General features: G+C 46.8%; 1 protein-coding gene across 1 annotated transcript in view; it reads left to right on the forward strand.

Moving 5' to 3' along the window:
- Window positions 1-23,474, forward strand: part of TBC1D2B (TBC1 domain family member 2B) — a 328,844-nt gene that overhangs the window by 131,398 nt on the left and 173,972 nt on the right. Inside the window, exons 2-3 of the mRNA XM_085643725.1 lie at window positions 16,551-16,704; window positions 18,406-18,556. Of these exons, the coding sequence (XP_085499851.1) occupies window positions 16,551-16,704; window positions 18,406-18,556 (305 nt within the window). The remainder of the gene's footprint in view (window positions 1-16,550; window positions 16,705-18,405; window positions 18,557-23,474) is intronic.

Genomic DNA, 23,474 nt, shown 5'->3' on the forward strand with positions numbered 1-23,474 from the left:
GCAGCACGATTAGAGGATGGAGTTTTTCGGGATGGAGAGACCTACTAAAAGAATAAGCTTCAAGATCGAAATGTGTATAATAATGAGTAGAAAACGTTTTTTGATATTATGTCTGTTTATACTGTTTAGTTTAATGATGTTTTTAATTGGATATGTGACATTCTCTATTCAAGTAACATTCATGCCCACTGCACAACCCATGCCTCCTCCTACTGTTTCTTCGCATTCTTTTCACCCTCTGCCCGAACATGAGTCCATTAGGAGAATGGAATTCGCTAATAATTCCTTTGTTCAGCTTCTGCACCAACACCAGCTAGTAGTGAACACAACTAATTGTTGGGTGAGTGGCCTTATGCAAAAAAACACAAAAGACTCTACCCCTACGCCTATGTCTTCTTGTGCGATCATCCCCGCGATATTTTTCCACTTTGACCGTGTTCGTGTAGAACGCTGACATCGGACCTATCATTTAGCGTGCCGAGCATCTTGGCATTCTATATTGAAAATATCTCAGTTAACCCGATTCCGTTTGTCCGCTGCAGTGTGCTCTACGAAAGGTCCTTTGGACCCAGGTCCTCGATTTCTTAGGCTCCACGTGAACCGCCTTTGGAACCTTTTCACTAAAAGTGTACTTGGAACTAAAACGGGAGGAATATGGCCGGATCTGTTTTTATCTAACGGGTGCATGTTTTTCCCGCGGTACATTCGACTGCCTTGGAATTTAGATTTGGAGAGATCTGCATAAGAGCTTTATCGCTAGGAAACCCCTGGCCTTTTTCTTTTTGTCGTTTACGCAGGTCCCAGCCTGTGGGGGTCTGTCTGTCACGCCCTGAGGAAGGTGGTGCTCCTGGTTAGGAGTGGTTTCACCGAAACGCGCGTCGGCGTTGTTTGTTGGGCCTGCCATTCCCCCATTGAACCTCTCTATATACCTTGATAAATAGTTCTCTCTGACCATCTTGACTAATTATCAGAGTCCCCTGTGATCACCTCCTTGGGAATGGGTCCTCGAAAGTTTGCTTGGTTTTTGCTGAATGAATTTTGTGATGCTGTATGAATGCGAGCTGTTTGAATTTGAATGCATGCCTGTCTGATTAGAAATTGTCCCCCTATTCCTTACCTTTTTTCCCCCCGGTTTGGGAACCTGTAATTTGTCCATACCTGTATTATATTCCTTTTTTGTACTGATTTCTAGTATGTTTTGTATGTTATTGATGTATTGCAAAATAACATAAACAAATGAATTAAATTCCCTTATTTATTTCCAAAAAAAAGGAAACTATATCCTTTCTATTGTGATCGTCTTGCGTTTTGTTGCACTTGCATCCGTTTCTATGGTCACTTTATGTATCCTAATGTCACACTGTTCTTTTCCTATCTGAGTGCCATACTGTTGGAGTCAAATATATGATACTTTGTACTTTCTTTAAACATAGGGGTAGAGTCTTTTGTGTTTTTTTGCTTAGTTTCTATTTCCCCTACATCTCTACCCATATTGTGTGATTAGGGGTTGCCCCTTGTTCTTTGGCTGAGTGGCCTTATGCCCCATACTACCGATAAAGTTATTCCTTACCTGGTCCTGCCATTTAGCTACAATGGTTCTGTGTGGGCATACAGAACAATGTTCATTTATGCCCGTGAAGTCAACCCCCTACGTTCTGTGAAGGATAATCCGAAAAATAGTGCTCTGGTCAAGGGAATAGTCGACATGATTAGAGGAATAGGTTCTTGTGTGACTATCCCGAGAGATGAGACGCTAGCGTATATTGGATGGAACGTTACTGGATATGGAGCTAGTCTGAGTGGGAACCAGCGAGCGAAGAGATCCTCTCCAATTTGGATAGTACCCCATCAGGGGTCATTACTGTCTGCAAGGTAATGGCAAGAATCCTAGAGCTCAGCTAGGGAAGAGTGTTTGCATTGAGACATATGTTTTTGCATCCCAGACTTCCCCACCGTTTCTAGCAGCTAAGGGTACCTACTTCATTTGCCATGACAGAGCGTATACATGGTTGCCCCCTGATTCCTCGGGCACATGTTTTGTCTCGTTCTTGTTACCTCCTACATTTACAGCTGCGGCAGATTACCACAAGATGAGTCATTAGAGGTGTCTTCAGAAAGGAAGATACCGCAGGACAAGAATTGGGAGATTTCTTGAAGGGTTTTCTGCCGTTTTGGGGACCTATGGTTAACAGCAGGAACATACGGCAATTGACAAGAGTAGTTGAGTCCACCATAGTCGAGACTGCCGGCGCCCTTAGTAATTTGACTGCTGAGCTCCAGTTGGATCGCCTTATGACTCTTCAGAACAGAGTTGCGTTAGATGTCATACTTGCAGATAGAGGAGGTGTCTGTAAATTGATCCAATCAAGCTGTTGTGTTTTCATTCCAGACAACGCTCCGACAGTTTTCCAAGCCATCTCCAAGCTACATAAGCTCTCCGAGTCCGTACATGTGGACGAAGGAGATTGGTCGTTGATGGGATGGTTCTGGGGATTGTTATCCACCTGGGGATGGAAGATTCTGATGGTCATTGGGATGGTATTAGCTATCCTTTTCCTGTTCTGGCTTTGTATACAGTGTGCTCCTGCTATCTGTGGCCTTTTTGCTACCTCTTGTTCGAGGAGACCTGTCCAGAGAGAGTTACTAAGTACCAGGATGATGCTACAGCAACATCTCAATGATCTGATGAACTTAGACCTGGATTCAGATTGATGTGAGTTTAGGTTATTGCCTATGTAAGGGCAAAAGGAGGGTCTGTGGTTCCGTAAATTCTGAACCCATTTAATGAAGGTTGTCGTATCGTGATGGTTTTGGTATCAGCGAACCGCGACTGACAAGTGCGGTATGCGTAAGCGGTTTCGTCATGCTACACTGATGGATTCACTGTGTATTTGACGATCTAGTCTGCACCCTTGGGTTCCATTTTGTGCATAACCGCCATTTTGTGGTTGCCCTCACATAGGCTAATGACTACAGGATGACTGTGGCCAAGCAAGCCTCTAGGGACGCATACACCTTAGCTTGAATTCGTGTTGACTCCTGTTTGACCTGAGTCAACTGACCCTGTTGCCCGAGGTTAAACTTGTTGAGCCAGTACCTTGTTAAGCAGCTGGCCAGATAGAGATCAAAGAGCAGGACATTATCGATTCTATGGCACACGCACACACCCCTCTATCTTGCTTCTCATCTGTTTCTGCTCCTTCCTTTTATGGCCTTATGGCCCAATTATTGATTTGGGTTGAGGTCTTTTATGATGGGCCGGTCCGGCCTGTTCGAGCAAGAATGCTGGATTTATGCCTTGTCATTGGCGATGGGTTGGATAACAAAGTGGGTTTGTCGTTATGTGATGCCTCTGTAAATATCATCCTCTGATTGGTCAAATTTGTGGGTAATTGATGCTAGCCAGGAACTTGGTTTTTGGCATAAAAGACGATGCTCCGCTCTATTATGTTGAGCAGTCTCCTGAGAACATACACCGTGTTGTACTTCTAGGACCTCTGTTACTGGCTGCAGCTAATAAATTTGATCTTTGATGTCAACAGAAGAATCCCGTGTCTCTGTACTCTAAGACAGGTGAATCCGAAGACTTCGGGCGTGTCCCCTGCGCCACTGGGTTAAAATCCCGGTTCTTCAGAAGAGCTACTAGGGAGTTGCGGGAGATGTTCAAGCAACAGGAAAGTCTCGTGGGAAACAGGCATGGTAGACAAGAATCATTTTAAATGGCGGACGCGCGTCTCATTGCGGGTGTCTCACCAAACTCATTTTTAGGTCTCGGCTCGAAGGCTGCGCTTGCGCAGTCTCGCTCCGAGATTTAATGTTTTGGAGAAGAGGGGCTTGAACCAGCCCCTCTTCTCTCCTCTTCTCCATTGGCTGGCCTCTTAAATGCTGGCCAGCCATTGGAGAAGAGACTTTGTCTCTCCGAACAGGCCCAGTCCTTTTCGGATTCGGGGGCTGTTTTTTGCTACTTTTCTAATTATCTCCTCCAGCCAATGGCAAGAGGAGAGAAAAGAAAAACACGCCCCCGAATCCGAAACCGCCGCTGCCTTTCTCCGAGGCATTTCTGCTTCGCCTCAGAGAAAGGCAGTGGTGTGTGTAGTATCGGGGTAGTTTAGGCAATTTTAGTTGTTTTTAAACATACATTATCCGTCCCTATTTTAACTCTTCCACTTAATTCAGCAATAACTTCTGTCAAATGACCAATTGTTTCCGCAACAAACCTAGCATAAAATGTATCTCATTTTTCAGTAGCACGTTTTATGGAAGGTCAAAATAGGGGCATCGCAGTTCTACACATCAACGCTACCCCACAAAAGACTACATCTTCCCTGTAAATTAACGCATTTTGCCCGTGAGATCTTCTTCTTGGCTCCCCTGCACAACCAATGCCTCCCCTGAGTATTATTTCCTCCTTCCTAGCTTGGTTAATCCTCCGGCCCTTCCCCCGTGTTGCCCCAGGCCCCCTCCTTCTCTTTCGTACATCAGCCTCAGCGCCTTCTTGTATATTTATACCACGAGCCTAGCTCAGAAGCCTTAGCCAATCAGAGAGCAGCCACTGCTCCCGCCTCGTCACCCATTTGGCTGTTCCGATGGTTGGGCACTCCAGTTGCCCCGAGTGACAGCGGGCCGGGCCAGTGTGCCCTGCGCGGTTGGGGTGGGACTTCCGGCGCGCAGAGGCCTGTCCCAGTGCTCCAGCCTGGGCTTGGCAGAGGCCTGGGCTTTTCCTTCTGCCTGTACCCCGCTTGAGTGTCGCCATGCCGCAGTACAGCTTCAAGGCCGGAGACCTGGTCTTCGCCAGGATGAAGGGCTACCCGCACTGGCCCGCCAGGGTGAGTAGATGGGGTCCGGGCATTGAGCCGCGCGGGGCACGCTGCAGTAATCCCCCTCCGGCAGGGGGCGGGGAGATGCAGGCTTCTCCTCAACCGTCTTCTATTTGGGGCGGCTGCGTAAGTCTTCTAAGAAGGGGTCGGATGACGGGGGGGTAGGCTCTGGGTAATAGGGTTAGAATAAGCCACCTCTGGGGCAGGTGGAGAGAGCCAGAGGGTGGGCACATGGAGGAGGCGGGGCTTGCGAGAGAAGGACACTTGGGGCAATGGGAATCTGCAGCAGGAGGGAGGGATTAGTGAGAAAGCTTCCCCCCGTGTAGTGCGTGCCCCATGGCGGCGGTGGCCACCTTTGGTGGGAGTGGTCATATAGAGGGATTGGGCCAGGGGAAGGTGGAGTTAGGGAGTAGGGCATCTAGGAAAGGTGGCACACGGATTCGGAGTGGGCTACCTGGAGGACAGAGAAAGATGAGCAGCAGAAACTACTTGGGACAATGCGGATGATGCTGGGGGGTGTAGCTGATTGGGGACCAGGGCATCTGTGTGTGGATGATGGGGGACCAGGGCATCTGTGTGTGGATGATGGGGGACCAGGGCATCTGTGTGTGGATGATGGGGGACCAGGGCATCTGTGTGTGGCTATTGCAGCAGACTGTTGAAACCTCCTGCTTTTAAAGCCAGACAATAGATAAACACTGCTTAGTTTGTGTGGTCTCTCTTCAGTGTTTAGTAGCCTGTGCAGCCCCCATTGCCTACCTGTTGTGATGCTTGCATTTTAATATCCTTGGCAGAAAGGGCATGATGCTGAGGGTGTGTGGGACCTTTGGAGCTTTCACTGTGTGTATGTGGCTCTGTGTATGTGTGTGTGGCTCTGTGTGTGTGTGTGTGTGTGTGTGTGTGGCTCTGTGTGTGTGTGTGGGTGGCTCTGTGGGTGGCTCTATTTGTGTGTGGGTTGCTCTATGTGAGTGGCTCTGTATGTGTGGGTGGCTTTGTGTGTGTGTGCAAATGCAATAGGTCTCGTATTGGGGAGTGATTAAGCTATTGACATTGTAAATAACAATGCAGTTTCTTCTAATGTTTTAACCCCTTCAGTGCCACGCCCTTTCCCCCTCCTGTGCCGGGCGTTGCACTAGTGGGTGGGGTTCATGACGAGATAGTCTCGTCATGGGCACAGCGCAACCGTGCTCCATGACGAGACTATCTCGTCATGGGCACTGAAGAGGTTAAAAACAAAAACATAAACAAAAATAATGTCATGCACAAGGCCAACAGCTCTAACTTTAACAATGCCGAGACCATTGCATTGTCAATGCTTGTTCTTTTATTTACATGCTGAATGGCACCCGTGCGTCTGTTTGCACGCGGCTCAGCCAACGTATTCTTTTTTTATTTTTTTTGTTAGCTTGCTAAATAATGGCAGCCGCAAGACCAATCGCAGTGCATTGCAGGGGATGCTGCCGGTAAGGGAGTGTGTGGGCAGCTGAAGTCAGCTGCGTGATAACTAAAGGCAAGGAAGTTTATTTGTACGCTTGCTGCAGCGGAAATCTTTCCTCTACTGCCTTCAGTTAAAGCAAGCATTTGCAATGCAATCGGTCTCAAATTTACGAGAGTTTGAGCTATTGGCATTGTAAATGACAATTCCAATAGCTTGAACTCTCGCAAACGCGAGACCTATTGCATTGCACATGCTTGTTTTTCTTATACTTATGCTTAAACTTCTGCTCAGCCACCCAACCTCCTGGCGGGTAGTTCCCTTGGAGACCCCGCTGCCTCCAGGGATGTTTCCTAGAAGTTTCTTTTATGGGAGGAGATATCTCAACCTAATTGTGGGGGTTGGAGTGGGTGGGGGGAGGGTTGGGAGGGAAAGGACTCTTGAAGGTTGGTTCATTAAACCTTAGTTGTTGCCTTAAAATATGTTGGCATTATGGCTCACACCTGCACATCCCCCTCAAGTGCCGGGTAAGGCATACTTTCACATTCCGCTTTTCCGCGCAGCATCACCGCCACTCCTGCTATAGATGAACAAAGCGGCCTCAGTTAAACTTATCACATGGAATATAAGGGGGCTAAACGATAGCAGGAATATCCGCTTAATACACACCTTCTTGAACAGACACGCAATTGATATCTGCCTACTACAAGAAACCCACCTCGCTGGCAACACTCTTCCCCACCCCCTCCTGCTCACCACGGGGTGGGGACCAGCATACTCCTCCACATAATCCAACTATGCAAGGTGGGGGGGTCTGCATCCTCATACGAAAGGGCCTGGCTTGGACCACCGACCATTGCATTTGCGATGACAAAGGACGTTATATTATCTTGACTGGTAAACTCAGCAATCACCCCGTGACCCTAACCAATGTCTACGGTCCGAAAGTGGACGATCCAGCCTTCTTTGCAGGGGTTTGGCATTTGGTTACTGGCTCCAACCCGCAGACCCTAGTTTGGTGTGGCGACTTTAACGTCCCCCTGGTGGATGCAGTGGACAGGGTGGGTAGCTCATGACATCTCCACCCACAAGCAGGCACTACACTTGCCTCATCCAGCACAGAAAACTGCCTTGTAGACATCTGGCGCAACACACACCACAACACACGCGAGGGCACATGCTTCTCCCTACCACACGGGGCGTGGTCCCGTGATGACTACTGGCTGGCATCCAGAGATGTGAAGTCCTGGCAACCGGAGGTTTCCCACTTGCCGCATACCCTTTCAGACCACACGCCGGTTCAACTAGTCATCAGGCCGCCTCATGCTCCCGCAAGAGCGTTTTCATGGCGATTACCACCAAACGCCCTCTGTGATCAGATCTTTAGAGAGGAGGTGCGAGCATTCTTCCAGGACTACTTCGAGCTCAATACTGGCTTGGTTAGCTCCCCTGTTGTACTCTGGGACACCTTTAAAGTGGTTATCCGTGGCGTCTGTATAGCCAAACAGAATGGTATTTTCAAATCTATCTGCGGGACAATGTCGGCACTTGAAGCCAACCTCTCCGCACTCGAGGCTCAATTCCATCTCTCTGCCGACCCCACAATTCTGGCTGACATACGTAGCAAAATGTCGACATATCAGGTGGAGGCACTAAGAGAGGTCCACTTCCTGGGTGAAGAGGCCCAGGCTCGCAGGTATGGCGAGGGAGACCGCCCTAGCAAAGCACTAGCCAGGATGCTCCAGAAATCACTCACCGCTTCTTATATCTCTGAGCCAGTCGCCGCAGAGGGTCAACACCACTCTTCCACTCCAGACCTGCTCCACACCATGGTCGACTTCTTTGCTTGCCTTTACTCCACCTCCCAGCCACCTCCCCTGCCAGACCTACAGGCCTATTTCGTCGCCATTGAACTGGTATGGCTCTCACTCATATGGAGAGTTTTTAGATCTCCCCCTCACTGCTGAAGAGGTGCGACAGACAATTGCTGGTCTCCCTCCGGACAAAGCGCTCGGCATGGACGGGCTGACAGCTGTCTTTTATGAAGAATGTTCCGATTTCTTTTTTTTTTAAATTATTATTCCCAAATTGCTAGAAGTCTTTCACGATGCACTGGAGGTGGGCTCGCTCCCCCTGTCGATGCGGGAAGCTGTACTCTTTACGCTCCTCAAGCCTGACAAGCCAGCTGACCAATGCGATTCCTGCCGCCCCCTATCGCTTCTCAATATAGATATTAAAATATTTGCAAAGGTACTGGCAAACAGGCTGCAACTCCTGCTACCTGTAATGATCAGACCTGATCAACTCGGGTTTATAACGGGCCGTTATACTACACATAATCTCCGAACTATATTTGCAGTTACACATTATTTACACCCTCAAACCACAGGATTGACCGCTTTGCTCGATGCGACCAAAGCCTTTGATACTCTAGAATGGGAATTCTTATTCCCGTTGCTGAGCAGAATGGGCCTCGGTTCTACTTTTCTCACACAGATTCACCTTCTGCACACTTTGTCCACCCCCTGTATCCGCCTCAATGGGCAGATATCGGAACCCTACCAGGTCAGCAGGGGCATGTGCCCCCTTTCTCCCCTGCTTTTCGCTATTGCAATGGAGCCTCTGGCCGCACAAATTTAGCAGAGTCATGCGAATCCGGGGGTGGGATTCACAACCCGTGGTCTTACTGTGTCCCTATATGCAGACGATATCACTCTCTGTGAGCCAGCCAGAACACAATCTCTCCCCTTTAATTCGAGAAATCATACGCTTCGGGGGTCTATCCAGAGTCCAAATCAACTGGGCTGAATCTGTGCTTCTTACGCTGACTGAGGCCACGATCCCATTTCCCACAGAGTACCCGCTCCAGTGGGCAACCGGCCCCGGCAAATATCTAGGGATCTATGTCAGCAGAGACATTGCCGAACTCTGGAAGGCCAATTACGGCAGAGCAATGACATGGTTCAAGGACCGTATTCCTCTATGGTCCAAGCTCCCGCTGTCCTCGGCAGGACGGATCGCAAAAATGGTCGTGTTACCGAAATTTCTTTTATCTATTTGTAAATCTCCCCATCCCGATCACACAGGCCTTCTTCAAATGACTTTGATCCATTCTCATTACACTGGTCTGGGCGGGCCAACAACCCCGGGTAAAATGCGAACTGTTAACCTTGCCGCAAGCTCATGGAGGGCTGGGTGCGCCAGACCTACAACTTTACGCGCTCAGTGCACTGGCCCACTTCCTACATTACTGGACGCACTCCTCACCTTTCCAACCTCACGTTGCAGTGGAAATAGACACGGTCTCCCCATGGCCCTGTTCCTTCCTGATAAGCGTCCTACTTCAGAAATAGAAACTTTGAAATGCATGCGGTGGGCATGGGCTGGGCTGGCACGCCACGCGAAGGTCCCTCTTCTTTATGCGTCATCGATCTTGGTGGCGAGACACCCCCTGCTACTCCCCATGCATGATGCGGTCGCGTGCGACCACGCTAGCCAGACCAACAGCCATACACTTGCAGACCTCTTCCAGGGTGACCAATTCTGCGGCCCACCGACCCCTGCAGGCTGCCTCCGGCGCACCCCTTGACACCCTTCTACATTATTAATTGCGAGCGACGTACCAAGCGCTATTTGACACGTTCCCAGCCCCACGCCAACACTTACAGCTTTAGAATATATATATATATGCTACTGCTTCACCCCGCAAACTAATCACATCCCTATACAAACACACACAGCATGCCTCACCCGCAGCACTTACAGCTGCCTGAGAAACTTGGGGAAGAGACCTCACCCTCAGCAACGCACAATGGTCATTTTGCTGTGGTCAACTCCAACTGCTATCCCCAAATTACAGGCCATGGCTTATCCATTTTAATTTCCTACGTCGCACTTATCGAACTCCAGTGTCAACACATCAAATGGGCCTATCCCCAGACTTTCACTGCCTACGCTGCCATGTCACTTCAGCAGATTCTATTCACCTTGCCTGGCAGTGCCCCACTATTGCTGCATACTGGGCTGAGGTTTTCTGTGTGATTGAGAAAGTCATAAACATGGCGCTGTCCCCATCACTCCTGATGGGGCTGTTGGGCTACGTGGCGGAGATGGCCAGTGGTTTCCGCAAACTCACTGCTCTAATGCTCCTCCTTGCTAAACGTAGAGCTACGATGTGCTGGGGTGGCACGCAGGCACCAAAAACCCGAGACTAGATTAAAGACATTTCATATTGTCACAAACAACTATCCAACTTTTGGGACCTAATGCCCCAGAGTTCTCGGGACATATGGTAGCCTATCCTAACTAACATTCACCTAAAGGAGCCTCCCTCCTGACCCCGAGGTACCCCCGAGAATCAGACTGAATCAATGCTATACGCCCAAACGCAGACTCCATCACGCACGCAAGTCACCACCTGTTGCTACCCCAAGGGACTCTCAGATGATGAAAACGTACTACATCATTGACTGGAGCTTTGGGTAAGAGGGAGGTGGAGGGGTGGGTGTCGATGGAAGGGAGTGAATGTTCCTTATCTGCTGCTGGTGCTGCTCTCCACGATGCCAAGTCATGCTATGCCTTTGCTATAACCGCTACGCCATCTGAAATATTTGTATTCATGTGTATTTGATTGCCAACAGTTATTAATAAAATATATATTTTATATATGTTTTAAATAATCCTTCTTGTCCTACTGTTGGCAATAGGTGTAACAAGTGCTGGAAAATGGGTAATTTTCAGGGTGTTTGTAGAGGAACGGTTGCTGTGGGTAGTTACAACAGAGTTAAAATAAGCAATGTGAGCCTTGAGGATGTTGACAGTGAGTTGTGTGAGAACACCTCTAAGTTTTCCAATGTTCTTTTAACAGTTGCATCTGTTGGCTCAGAAAGGGTTATCAAGGGGCCCACTATAGATGGCAAGCAGGTTCATGTGATGGTTGATTCAGGAGCACCTGTTACCATTTTGGCTGATCACACTTTCTTTAGATTTTGGCCTCCTGAAACAGCCTTACTTCCTCCTGACATTAACCTCAAAGCTTTTGGGGCGCAAGATATTGACCTTGTTGGTTTCTTTTGGTCCTCTGTAGAATACTTGGGGCGCTCTATCTCTACAAAGGTCTACATGGCTGTAAAAGGAAGAGACATTGTGGGTTGGATGGATCTTGCTAAACCTGGGATCATTTTACGCCCTGTTCAGGATCCACCCATTGTTTTGGGAGGCCACCCCTAGATATGCTATCCATGGGCCTTAATTCTAATGTAGTGGCCTAGATGTTTGAGTCATATCCCAATGTGTTTAAAGATGTGGTTGGTACAGTTTCAGGGTTTGAGCACCGCATTAAGCATAAGAATGGCATCCTACCCGTGGTTCATAAGGTTAGGCCTTTGCCCTTAAGTATCAGGGAAGATCTCAAATGTTGGTGGCTAAACTTAGGGAGGAGAGTATCATCGCACCTACTTATGGGTCTTAGTGGGCTTCTCACATTGTTTTGACCAAGAATAGGACTGGGGACCTCAGCCTATGTGTGGACTTGAGATGCCTCAACCAGAATATTGTGGTTGATTGCCATTCCTTACACCACATCCATGAAATGATAGCGAATATTGGCTCCTCTAAGTTTTTTTTTCCATCATTGACTTGCACTCGGCATATCACCATATTCAACTGTCTGAGGAATCTCAGTCTCTTACTGCCTTTGTGACTCCTTTTTGTGCCTTCATATTTCTGAGGTTACCCTTCGGACTGAAATTGGCGGCGAGTGTGTTTCAGAAATTGATGGATGGTTTGTTTGGTGATATGCCGCATGTGCAGGCATTTCAAGATGGTATACTCATCTACACGGAAACTGAGGAGAAACATGAGTCGGCACTGCACCAGATGTTGGGCAATATTCAAGCTAGAGGCCTAGCAAGTGCAAGCTCCTGGTGCAAAAGGTAGAATATACCTAATTTCTGACAAGGGTATTAAGCCGAAGTTCTGTAATGATGGGGCCATTAAGAAAGCTCCAGCTCTTGCTGATAAGGATGAATTGCGTTCATTCTTGGGGCTTTGCGAGTATTGTGCTAGATTTGTGCTTGAGTATGCCCTTATAGTTTAATCTTGAAGATCACTACTTAAGAAGGGGGATAAGTTCCTGTAGAGTGAAGCAGTCAATTCTGTTTTCGAAGAATTAAATTGCTGGTGGTAAATGCTCCTGCACTGTGACTTTTTTTTTCCACAGGGAAATCTTTCATCACTGTTGATGCCGGTCTCAAGGGACTAGGTGCTGTTTTTGGTCAATGGGTGAATGGCCAAGAGAACTCTAGTGCTTTCACCTCTAGAGCATTGTCTAATGCTGAAGCCAACTACAGCACCATTGTGAGAGAGGCGTTGGCTATAGTGTGGGCGTTGCAAACACTTTAAACCTATATTTGGGGTAACTCGTGTGAAATTTTCACTCACCATAAGCCTTTAGTGTTCCTCTTGGCTGATAATGGTTTGGGCAATGGCATCTGAGCGTTTGATTTGTTTGTTATCCAAATTTTAAGAGTATGATTTGATTGTCAAATACATCTAAGGGGAGAAAAATGTTCATGCGGATTGTTTATCTCGCCTTCCTCTTGCTTCCAGTAGTGACTTTCTCGAGTGTTCAGACCAAGAGTGTGTGGTGGGACTTGTCGATGCTGTGTTTGCTTCCTATGGGTCCTTCTCCCAAGAGGAGTGGGATGAAGCTACCAGGGAATATGTGAACTTGGGAAAGGTTGAGAGTTACACTAAAAAGGGTGGCCTTATGAGAAAACTCTTCCCACTGAATTGAAGTGGTTCAATCAAGTGTCTGAAGAGTTATCATTGGAGGATGAAATTTTCCCTAGGAAAGGCCTTTTTGTTCCTCCAACTAAACTCAGGCACAAAATCATTAGTATAGCTGTGGGACACTTGGGAATTCCCGCCATCTCCAAGAAATTGAGGCAAGTTTACTGGTGGCCGAGTATGGATTCACAGGTAGTCAATGGGATTGAGTCTTGTCCTCAATGTGTAGTCTCCGACAATCATTGGAAAATGCTCAAAAAACCATTACATCCCGTTCCTTTTCCGGACAGGCCTTGGGAAAAGATTGCATTAGATTTTTCTGGGCTCTTTACCCTACTGCTGGCTGACAAGGTTTATTTGTTGGCAGCCGTTGACTACTACTTGTAGTGGATTTACTATTCATTTGTAGAAATGCCCAACTCTTCCTCTGTAATTTGTTTTCTTGAAAACATTTTTAAGGTGGAGGGTTCTCCGTGTTCCATTGTGACTGGCATCGGTTTGCACTTCTTATCAAAGCAGATGGAGGCCTTTTTTGTAGAAATTTGATGTGCAACATTTACAAGTTGCTCTTTACAGTCCAACTTCCAATGGACTTGTTGAGAGAGCTAATCGATTTCTCAAAGAAGGCATCCAGACTGCCCAGGCGGCCAACATCAGTGGGGCGGATTTTCTGCAAGAGAAAGTTTGGGCATACCTGACTTCTCTCCACTCTACCACTGGTGTTGCTCCTCTTAAGGCTCTTAGAGGGAGGGAATCTAATTCTAGGCTCATGCTTGATTGGTTTCTTAAATTTCCTGCAGGTCAGAGTTTGGCTGAGAGCAGAAATTTGGAGAGTGATGCTCAACTGGTGAGAAACAGAGTGGTCGCCAAACAGTTAGCACAAAATGTATTGCACGATCATAAGCACAAGGTCAGGGATACTCATTTTGCTGCCAAGGATTGGGTGCTCATTATAAAAAAGTATAAAGTCTGCAAAGGGGAGTCCAAGTTTTCACTTCCTGTACGTATCATAAGAGTCAGCAAACCCTCTGTTTTACTTGTAGGGAAAGGATGGTGGAATAAGGATAAGTGATTTGTTTGAATAAACAGCAACTTGATGTTTTCAGACGTGTCTATGCAAACAGAGAAGGTGTTAAGGACTCTACTTTGGGCTATGATCTTGAACCAGTTTCTGAGCAAGTGACCAGCTCATCAAGCATCAGTAGTAATAATGGTGGTGTGATCATTTCTCAGAACATTGATAATTGTACTGATCCTCCTATTGTGCAAAATGAGATGTGCCTGAAGGGTTTGTCTTCATGCTGTCAACCTGCCCTGCTCTGCGCGGCCCTGCTCCACTCTGCGCGGCCCTGCTCCACTCTGCGCGGCCCTGCTCCACTCTGCGCGGCCCTGCTCCACTCTGCGCGGCCCTGCTCCACTCTGCGCGGCCCTGCTCCACTCTGCGCGGCCCTGCTCCACTCTGCGCGGCCCTGCTCCACTCTGCGCGGCCCTGCTCCACTCTGCGCGGCCCTGCTCCACTCTGCGCGGCCCTGCTCCACTCTGCGCGGCCCTGCTCCACTCTGCGCGGCCCTGCTCCACTCTGCGCGGCCCTGCTCCACTCTGCGCGGCCCTGCTCCACTCTGCGCGGCCCTGCTCCACTCTGCGCGGCCCTGCTCCACTCTGCGCGGCCCTGCTCCCCTCTGCGCGGCCCTGCTCCCCTCTGCGCGACCCCGCCCCGCTCCACTCTGCGCGGCCCCGCTCCACTCTGCGCGGCCCCGCTCCACTCTGCGCGGCCCCGCTCCACTCTGCGCGGCCCCGCTCCACTCTGCCCTACCCCAATTTATTCCACTCCAGTTTACCCCACTCTACTCTACCCCACTCTACTCTACCCCACTCTACTCTACCCCACTCTACTCTACCCCACTCTACTCTACCCCACTCTACTCTACCCCACTCTACTCTACCCCACTCTACTCTACCCCACTCTACTCTACCCCACTCTACTCTACCCCACTCTACTCTACCCCACTCTACTCTACCCCACTCTACTCTACCCCACTCTACTCTACCCCACTCTACTCTACCCCACTCTACTCTACCCCACTCTACTCTACCCCACTCTACTCTACCCCACTCCAATCTACCCCACTCTACTCTACCCCACTCTTCTCTACCCCACTCTACTCTACCCCACTCTACTCTACCCCACTCTACTCTACCCCACTCTACTCTACCCCACTCCAATCTACCCCACTCCAATCTACCCCACTCCACTCTAATCTACCCCACTCCACTCTAATCTACCCCACTCCACTCTAATCTACCCCACTCCACTCTAATCTAACCCACTCCAATTCAACCAGTCTACCCCCCTCCACTCTAATCTACCCCACTCCACTCTATCCCAATCTACCACACTCCATTCCACTCTGCCCAATCCCCCCCCCTCCAGTCCAGTTTAACCCACTCCACCCCAAGTCACGCTCTCTCAGCCCCATTCCCATCTACCCCCCCATAGTACCCTACTCCAATCTGCCCGAATCTACCCCACTCCATTCTACCCTACTATAATCTATCTCACTCCAGTCTACCCCAACTCCTGTCTACCTCAATCCATCCCACTTTATCCTACCCGGCTCCACTCTAAAGTACCCCAGTCTACCCCCAATTTACCCCATTGCCCTCTACCCCACTCCAATCCACCCCACCCTACTAACATTTAGCCATGCTGAACAGCAGCCACAATGGTGTACAACATGAGATAAAACACCTTGCCAAAGCCAATATCTCTTGCATAGGCGAGACCTATTGGCTTTGCGAGTGCTTGTTTATTTTGTTTTGCACCGAAGAAGGCATTTTAATTATTTTGTCCAGACGTAACCGTGTTGGCGTTGCCACTGTTTGCCGCTGTGCACCACTGTGCACCTGATGTCATACTCACTGGACAGAAGACAAACAGATGTGGTGCTTGTGGGAGTTTAGAAGTTGCAAGCGGTGCATTTTATGTCCAATACCCACATACGTTGGGATGGGGTGAAGTGGTTGAAAAATCTTAATGCTTGCAGTGCATTAACTACTTCTAATGATGGTCTTCTGTTTCTCGGTGGCGCATGCTGAAGCAGTTTGTCCCATTTCTCAGCTCTGTAAAGGTCACACAGCTCAATGACAATGATTCGTATTCGTCCTCCTGGCCGGCATTTATGCCGTGAGAGCCTGCATCGCTATGCCATCCCGCCTACAGAAATTGTAGACGAGGGAAATCGGTCATCCGATAGTCCCGATAAACCATTCTTCCGTGCAAGACAGTGTGTGAAAATGTTTTCGCTTGCGTCACCCAGACTGCAGAGCAGCACAGGTTGTACCTCCAAGTGTCAGTATCCAGAGAGCAGCCGGGAGTGTCGCAGGGAGGCGGAGGACTCCGACCTAGCAGACGTCCCACCCACACATCTGTCTCTTACGCGATGTTGAATTTCAGATTAGTTAGGACATACATTTGTCTCAGAGTTTTTAACTGTATCCTTTCTTTGTAGGCCCAGAACCGTCAAGTGATGGCATACTGGCTGCAGGAGCTGCAGCAGAAGCGATGGGAGTACAGCAACCACCTGGGAGCAGGGAAGCGGGACAGCCTGGGCACCCCTGCGCCGCTCGATCTGTCCAAAGGGCTTGTTGCCAAAGACAACCCAGGTAGACACCCATCTTTCACATAACCAGACAGTCCCATTGAGTTTTCCAGTTGCAAAGCAGGTATTTCTCTGTAATTGATAATAAAATTCTGCTCGTCCCTTGTCTTTAAGGCGTGTGATCTCAGCGGGAACGATCTCGGAGTTTACAAATATTCGGTTCATAAAAACAACACAAGATGACATTATGCTGGCCTTTGACTCGATAGTACTTACTTAAGTTACAGTGATTTCATGAAATGCCATATATGAAGTTTCCCAAAGCAAGAGTTGCAATGCCTCGAGCTAAAATGAGTGTTTGTGAAGCAGTAATGCATAGTTTACACGGTTAATTTGGAGTTGGCCACCTTACCAACACAGAAGGCACAATGTCTGCCTAAAATCTGCCACTTAGTTACTGGTATTTTTTTTTCTGCTGTTGGGAATGACACACTTTCATTTCTAATAATTATTCACGGTTCCATGTGGGAAAAGTAAATTTCATGGAAAATATGCCACAAAGTTCATGAAAGGGAAATATCACATTTCTCAAGTTCTTGTTTTGTTTCTTGGTGTGTATGGCCTGCTCGACCGTAGTTTGAGATCAAAACATTTTAAGAATATCAGCTTCACTACTTTTTTGTTGTGCTCTCCATCATTATTAATGGTTTAACACTCAATCTCTGCAGAAAGGTTCGGATTTGGAACTGTAGGTATCCCCTGCTTGTGCAGGACCTACTTGTGTGACCGCCCCTGTCCTACTCCATCGTCCTGTTTTTAGACTTTCTTATGAACATGAGGAAAGTCAGCAGTCTGGAAGTTAAACATTTTGGGCTTTGCTTTTTTTCCCACTTTTTAATTAGTGAATGAATTTCACCTATGCTAGATCTATTGCGTTTGTCAATTTTTTTTTAGCCATGTTGTAGAAAGTTTGTTAAAAATTGTTCAGAATGATTATTATATAATATGATAATATATACAATATGATTATATTAAAACGTTTGGATGGTGTGACCTGTCATTGTAAAGTATGGTATAGTATGCTTGTCATGATATAGTATGGCACGGCCTGTCTTTGTATGGTAAGGCTTGTCATTGTATAGTATGGTAGAAGTCTTACAATTCAATAGTATAATTCCTGTTTTACTGTGCATTTATATACCTATTGTAATTCAAAAATAGTGTACAATAAAAATAAAATATAACGCAACATTGTTTTGTTTCAACTGTGTTTTCAACAGAACTAACAGGCACCAATGTATAATGTATCATATGCTACTTTTTGATATACATATATAATTGTTGCAGTATCTTTCATCCCTTCCGGATAGACTATCTCAACCTGTAATCCTTCTACCAATGCTATGGTTTCTATGTCTTGTACATGAATCTGTTCCACATGTCTTGTAAAGCGCTCTGATACCCTTGGGTCTAGCCAGTGCTATATAAAACTCTCAAAATAAATAAAATAATTAAACTAGCTGCTCAAATAATAATTTAATCCTGTTGCTGGTATATGTTTTCTTGACCTCTGAATGATTAAAGGATTGGAAAGTCCTGACAGAAATTTCTTTAAAGATATGTCAATGTATCTTATGCACGTGTGCTTCCTATTGTAATATCATGTTCTTGTCTTTTTAAAATCTGCAATTTGAAATCTAAATCGGACATTTCTAAATTCAATCTTTCTATAACTTCTAAAACTATATCCTTCTCAATTTTTCAGATTACTTAAGTGTCTTGCCAAACAGCCCTGCTGAAAAAGCCAGAAATATATTGGCTGTTGAGACTGATCCAGGGGAGCTTGTTGGTGAACAAGCAGCGAACCATCCACCATCAGCACAATTTTCGCTTAAGCAATTGAGTGCTGACATCAGGTGACATTATTGTTTTTCATATAATAGTATTCAAAATATGGAAGCCTCAGTTTGTGCCATTATGATAAATGTTGACCCAGACAGGATTTGGCAAAGCTAAAGGACCGGGTAAAAAACTGCACAGAAAAATTACCTTTTTTGTGCTGGATTTACATATGTTTATATATGTTTATTGTGCAGCATACATGCATCCTTGTTTCTAATGGCAGGTGTGGGAGAGTGCGTTCTGACCCACTTAAGTCCCCGCCCCCCATACATTTTATGGTTTTGGACCACCTGGTTTTTGGATGTCTGCTGTAAGTGTTTCCCATGTGTTTTAAAGAACAAGGGTACCCCTTATGCGAACCTGGGGTGATACAATGTGGAAGAGAACAATGGTTCGGGATGGCCTGAGAAGGTCCAGTGAAATGAAAAGCCCTTAGGAGGGCGAGATGATTTAGTATAGGTTCAAGGACTCAAATTGGAGAGTGATACTTAATATAGAGAAACAAGGGACAGGAGAGGTCAATGTATGACACTTATTTATTGAACAAAGATTGAATTCAAGTGCTCACATATTTAGTGACAAGAAAGCGTGACATGCAGGTGAGGGTGGAGTCTTTAAAAGAGAACATCGCATTGGCAACAATAGAGAACCATTTTTAAATAAAATTAGTACAAAATAGGTTCGAGTTGCATAGGGTCGACGGCGTTTCGAACTCAGTTATTTGAGTTCATCATCAGGACAAAATGTGAGCATATGAACTCTAAATGTGAGAAAAATACAGAAAAGATAAATAAATAAACAAGTACAAAACATAAATTAGTCCCTGAACTGTAACAAGCATCACAAGCAATTAATGAGCGGTACATAGTGTTCTCCAAAACGTGATGCAATTACATAAAGATGAAAAATCGGTAACCTGGCAGAGTCAGCAAAGTGATGGAACTGAGCAGTCTAGTGCCCTGAAGGAATGCGCAATTACAAGAATGTAAGAGACTCGGAGCTCATAGTGACGAAGTAACTTATAGCGCTAGGGGCGGAGGTTGGGGCAACATTGCGCGCGAATGAAGTGGATCACTTACTGAGCATATGAGCGGTAAAGTGACGGGGTAGTCGTCAGTAAAAACCGTATTCGTCGCGGTGGTGAACGTCTTGATTTGAATCAATAGCCTAGGAAAACGGAGTGATTATGGGTTACAACTGGACAAGGCGCGTGGTGATTAAAGCAAGAATACCGGGTGGTGTCAGGGTAGTGAAGACACTTACTGAAGTAACAAACTTGGTCCAGACTTCTCAATAAATGGAAGCGCGGTGTCAGTGCCGAAAATTATTCAAGCAGGTATCAGGAGGAAGTTGCCTGAGGAAAAGGGGGGGGTTTTGTTAAGGGGACGTAGTACGGTGAGTGTACATGGAAATACGGGGCGGTGCCAAAGTTAGGGTGAAGACACTTAAAGTAGGAGTGTAATCATGCCTGCTCAGCGAGTTGAGGCGGGTTTTTCGGTGCCGAGGAATTAATCTGTAGAAGAGGATGCGGGAGGTTACCTTCAGGCGGATATTAAAGCCGCGAGCAAGTGGAGGGAGGGGGTGTAGTTTCAATGGTACTTACTTAATCCATGCGGCACTCGATGCATTCAATGGGGGTCACGGGGAGTGGAGCGAATCCTGTGTGCGTGTAGTTACGCGCGGCGACTGGCCGGGAAGTGGGAGGGGGAGGTTTTTAAAGGGACAGGGTTGCCATTGGTTACTCGAGGCGTCTGCAGCTGCGCCGATCGCATTGTGTGAAGGCCCAACAAGGGTAGTAGGCCCAGGGGGTGCCTGTATGCAACTAAAAAACGCTAGCATGAATGGGACTGCTCGAGTTACTAGTTACTGAGATAGAGCATGATTCCATAACGTTGGGCAAACAGTGTTGAGAATTCTCAAGTCTGGGGTCAATACAAAAGAGCCAAAGGGGGTATTGGTCGGTTCAAAAACTAAATTGCAGCACCAATCTAGTAAAGGCAGCGTAGGTGTTCAAATACTTGCCCGCTTAGTCTACATTCAACTATATACAAGTAGTACAATAGGAAACAGAAAGGTTGCTTTACAGACAAGAGTACAGAATTGCATGTACGAGGTCTCAGGGTTAGCAAGAAGAGACTGGTGTTAAAAGAGTTAATGGCATATTTGAACACAGAAGGTGGTTACAGAATGGTTCTGTATTCGTCCAGAGTGTTAAGTCCTTGTTCAATGGAGCGGCATTTAAAAATCCATTTACATTCCATGCGGTTAAGGATTTGCTGTTGATTTCCTCCTCTGTGGTTGTGTTGTAGGCTGTCAATCACTTGCCATGTGAAATCAGATTCAGAGTGTCCTTTGGCCAGAAAATGTTCCACAAGTGGTGCCGTTTGTATTTTGCAGCGGATCCTGCTCCTATGTTGCGAGATCCTAGTCTTGATTTTCTGCGTGGTTTGCCCGATATAGAGTAGTTGGCAGGGACATTTTATACAGTAGATCACATTTTGTGAATTACAATTAGAGAAGAACTGTAAAGTGTGTTTGGTGCCATTATATTCAAAGGACTGGGTGTTACAGGTGGAATCACACGACAGACAGTTGTTACATTTATAGTGGCCTTGTAGAGGAGGGAGGCCAAGGAAAGAATGAAGAGTATTGTCCTTGTGCGCTGGTTTCTGGGCTCTAACTAGATGGTCCTTAATATTACGTCCTCTCTTGAAGGCAAAGAGTGGAGTGCCTGTATTGAGTTCCAATGGGCCTAGTACTGACCAGTGTTTCTTTATCATTTTGGTAAGTTTGTTGCTAACCGGGCAGAAGGTAGTGACGCATGTGATCTTGTTGAGGGATGCCTTTTCTTTGGGTTGCAGCAGGAATTCACGATGTGAGTACCATGCTCGTTTCATTGACCTCTTTACTAGACGTCTAGGGTAGCCCCGATTGGTGAGTTTCTTACATAGGATTTCAGCCTCTTGGAAGAAATCCTCTTTGAACCTGCAATTTCTGCGAATACGGAGGAATTGACCGTAGGGTAGGCCATCTCTCAGAGCCCTGGGATGACAGCTATCGTACTGTAAGAGGGTGTTACGCTCTGTAGGTTTTCTAAAGAGGGTAGTGTAGAGTTCACCCTCGGACGTTTTGACCGTGACGTCTAGGTAGTCAATTTGGTTTTTATTGAAATTGTAGGTAAATTTTAGGTCCGGCTGGGTGTTATTGAGCCATGCACTGAATAGTTGGAGTTCAGTTTCAGTGCCAGACCAAATCATGAAGACGTCATCTATGTACCTTCGCCATACGCGAATTTTGTTAAAGAAGGGGTTGTTGTTGTTGAGGATGAACTTATTTTCAATGTCATCAACAAAGAGTATGGCAAAATTAGGAGCAAAAATGGCCCCCATTGAAGTGCCTTTACATTGCCTGTAATACTGGTCTTCAAACATAAAATAGTTTCTGGTGAGGGCTATTTCCAGGAGTGAGATGATGAATTCTGTTGGGACCCGATGAGGTGCTGGGCGTAGATTGAGATGTTTAGTGATAACTTCTATGCCTTTGTCTTGGGGAATGTTGGTGTATAGTGACTCGATGTCCAGAGTGACCAGGAGTTCAGTTTGGGGGTCAAATGGCTGGGATTCAATTAGATTGATAAAGTGAGTGGTGTCCTTAACGTAAGTGGCGGTGTCTTGTACCATATTCTTTATAAAAAAGTCAATGTAGCTCCCTAAAGGTTCTAGAATGGATCCGCAACCAGAAAGGATGGGTCTTCCTGGTGGAGTTTCCAGATTCTTATGGATCTTGGGAAGAGTATATAGGACAGGAGTCCTAGGGTTTTTATTATTTAGAAAGGAAAATTCGTGTTTGCTGATGTAGCCTTCTTCTAGAGCCGTTTTGGTAGCTGTGAGGATGAGGTCACTGATGTCTTGAAGAGGATTGCGCATAAGGCGTTCATAATGTGACGTGTTCCTGAGTTGGCGTTGGATTTCATTGTCGTAGGCGATTTTGTCCTGTAGGACGATACCACCTCCCTTGTCACAGGGTTTTATGACCACGTCATCGAGGTTTTTTAGAGCGTTGAGACTATGTCTTTCTTCAAGGCTAACATTGAAGGGAGTGAACCTGTAGTTAGTTTTTATGTTGTTGAAGTCTTTAAGTACGAGATGTTCGAAGGCAATAACTTCCGGGGGCATCGAACCAGTGGGTGGATTGAATGTGGATTTGGGTCGCAGTCCTGTGATATCATTTCTAGTGGTTGTCTCTTTATCTTGGAAGAATACATTAAGTCTTACTTTCCTAAAGAATTGAAGAATTTCGGTGTGGATGTCAAACCAGTTAGGTTTTTCCGTGATGACAAAGGAAAGTCCTCTACTAAGTAGGGCTATGTCAGTCGAGGCCAGCTGATGTTTGGAGAGGTTAAAGATAGGCATTTGGTCCATGTTGGATGAGAGAGATGGGAGGGGGGAAGGAGTTAGTATTGGTATCCCCATTGGTAGAATTTCCTGCGTGTTTGTCGCTCCCCTGGGGGGAGGTTGTACCTGGGCCTCCCTCTGCCCCGACCTCTGCCTCTTGGTCTCTCCCCTGTGAATGTTTGGCCTCTCTCTAAAAAATTGGGATTGTATGTAGAGGAGCTAGTGCCTTCCCCGGGATCAGAGTTGTCGGATTCTAGAGAGGAGGTTGAGAACGTGACCGGCTGCCTGTTTCTGAATCTACCCCAAGTGCCTGTTGGATACCTCTGTTGATCTTGGTTGTTTTGAGTAAAGAAGTCTTCTCTGAGGTAAGGGTAGGTTTGTTCTTTGTTGTAGGTCCTTATGTCCTTTGTCACTTTAGTTGACTTTTTATGGTGTTCAAAGTTTTGAAAGTCAACAATGGTTCGTTCTAGTTTTTCCAGGGCTGATTTGGCATCTGCTAGGCTGTCTAGTTCTAAGATTGCCTTTTCTAGTTCTCGGA

This window comes from Triturus cristatus, chromosome 3_1, assembly GCF_964204655.1.
Source record: "Triturus cristatus chromosome 3_1, aTriCri1.1, whole genome shotgun sequence".
Taxonomy (NCBI): Eukaryota; Metazoa; Chordata; class Amphibia; order Caudata; family Salamandridae; genus Triturus; species Triturus cristatus.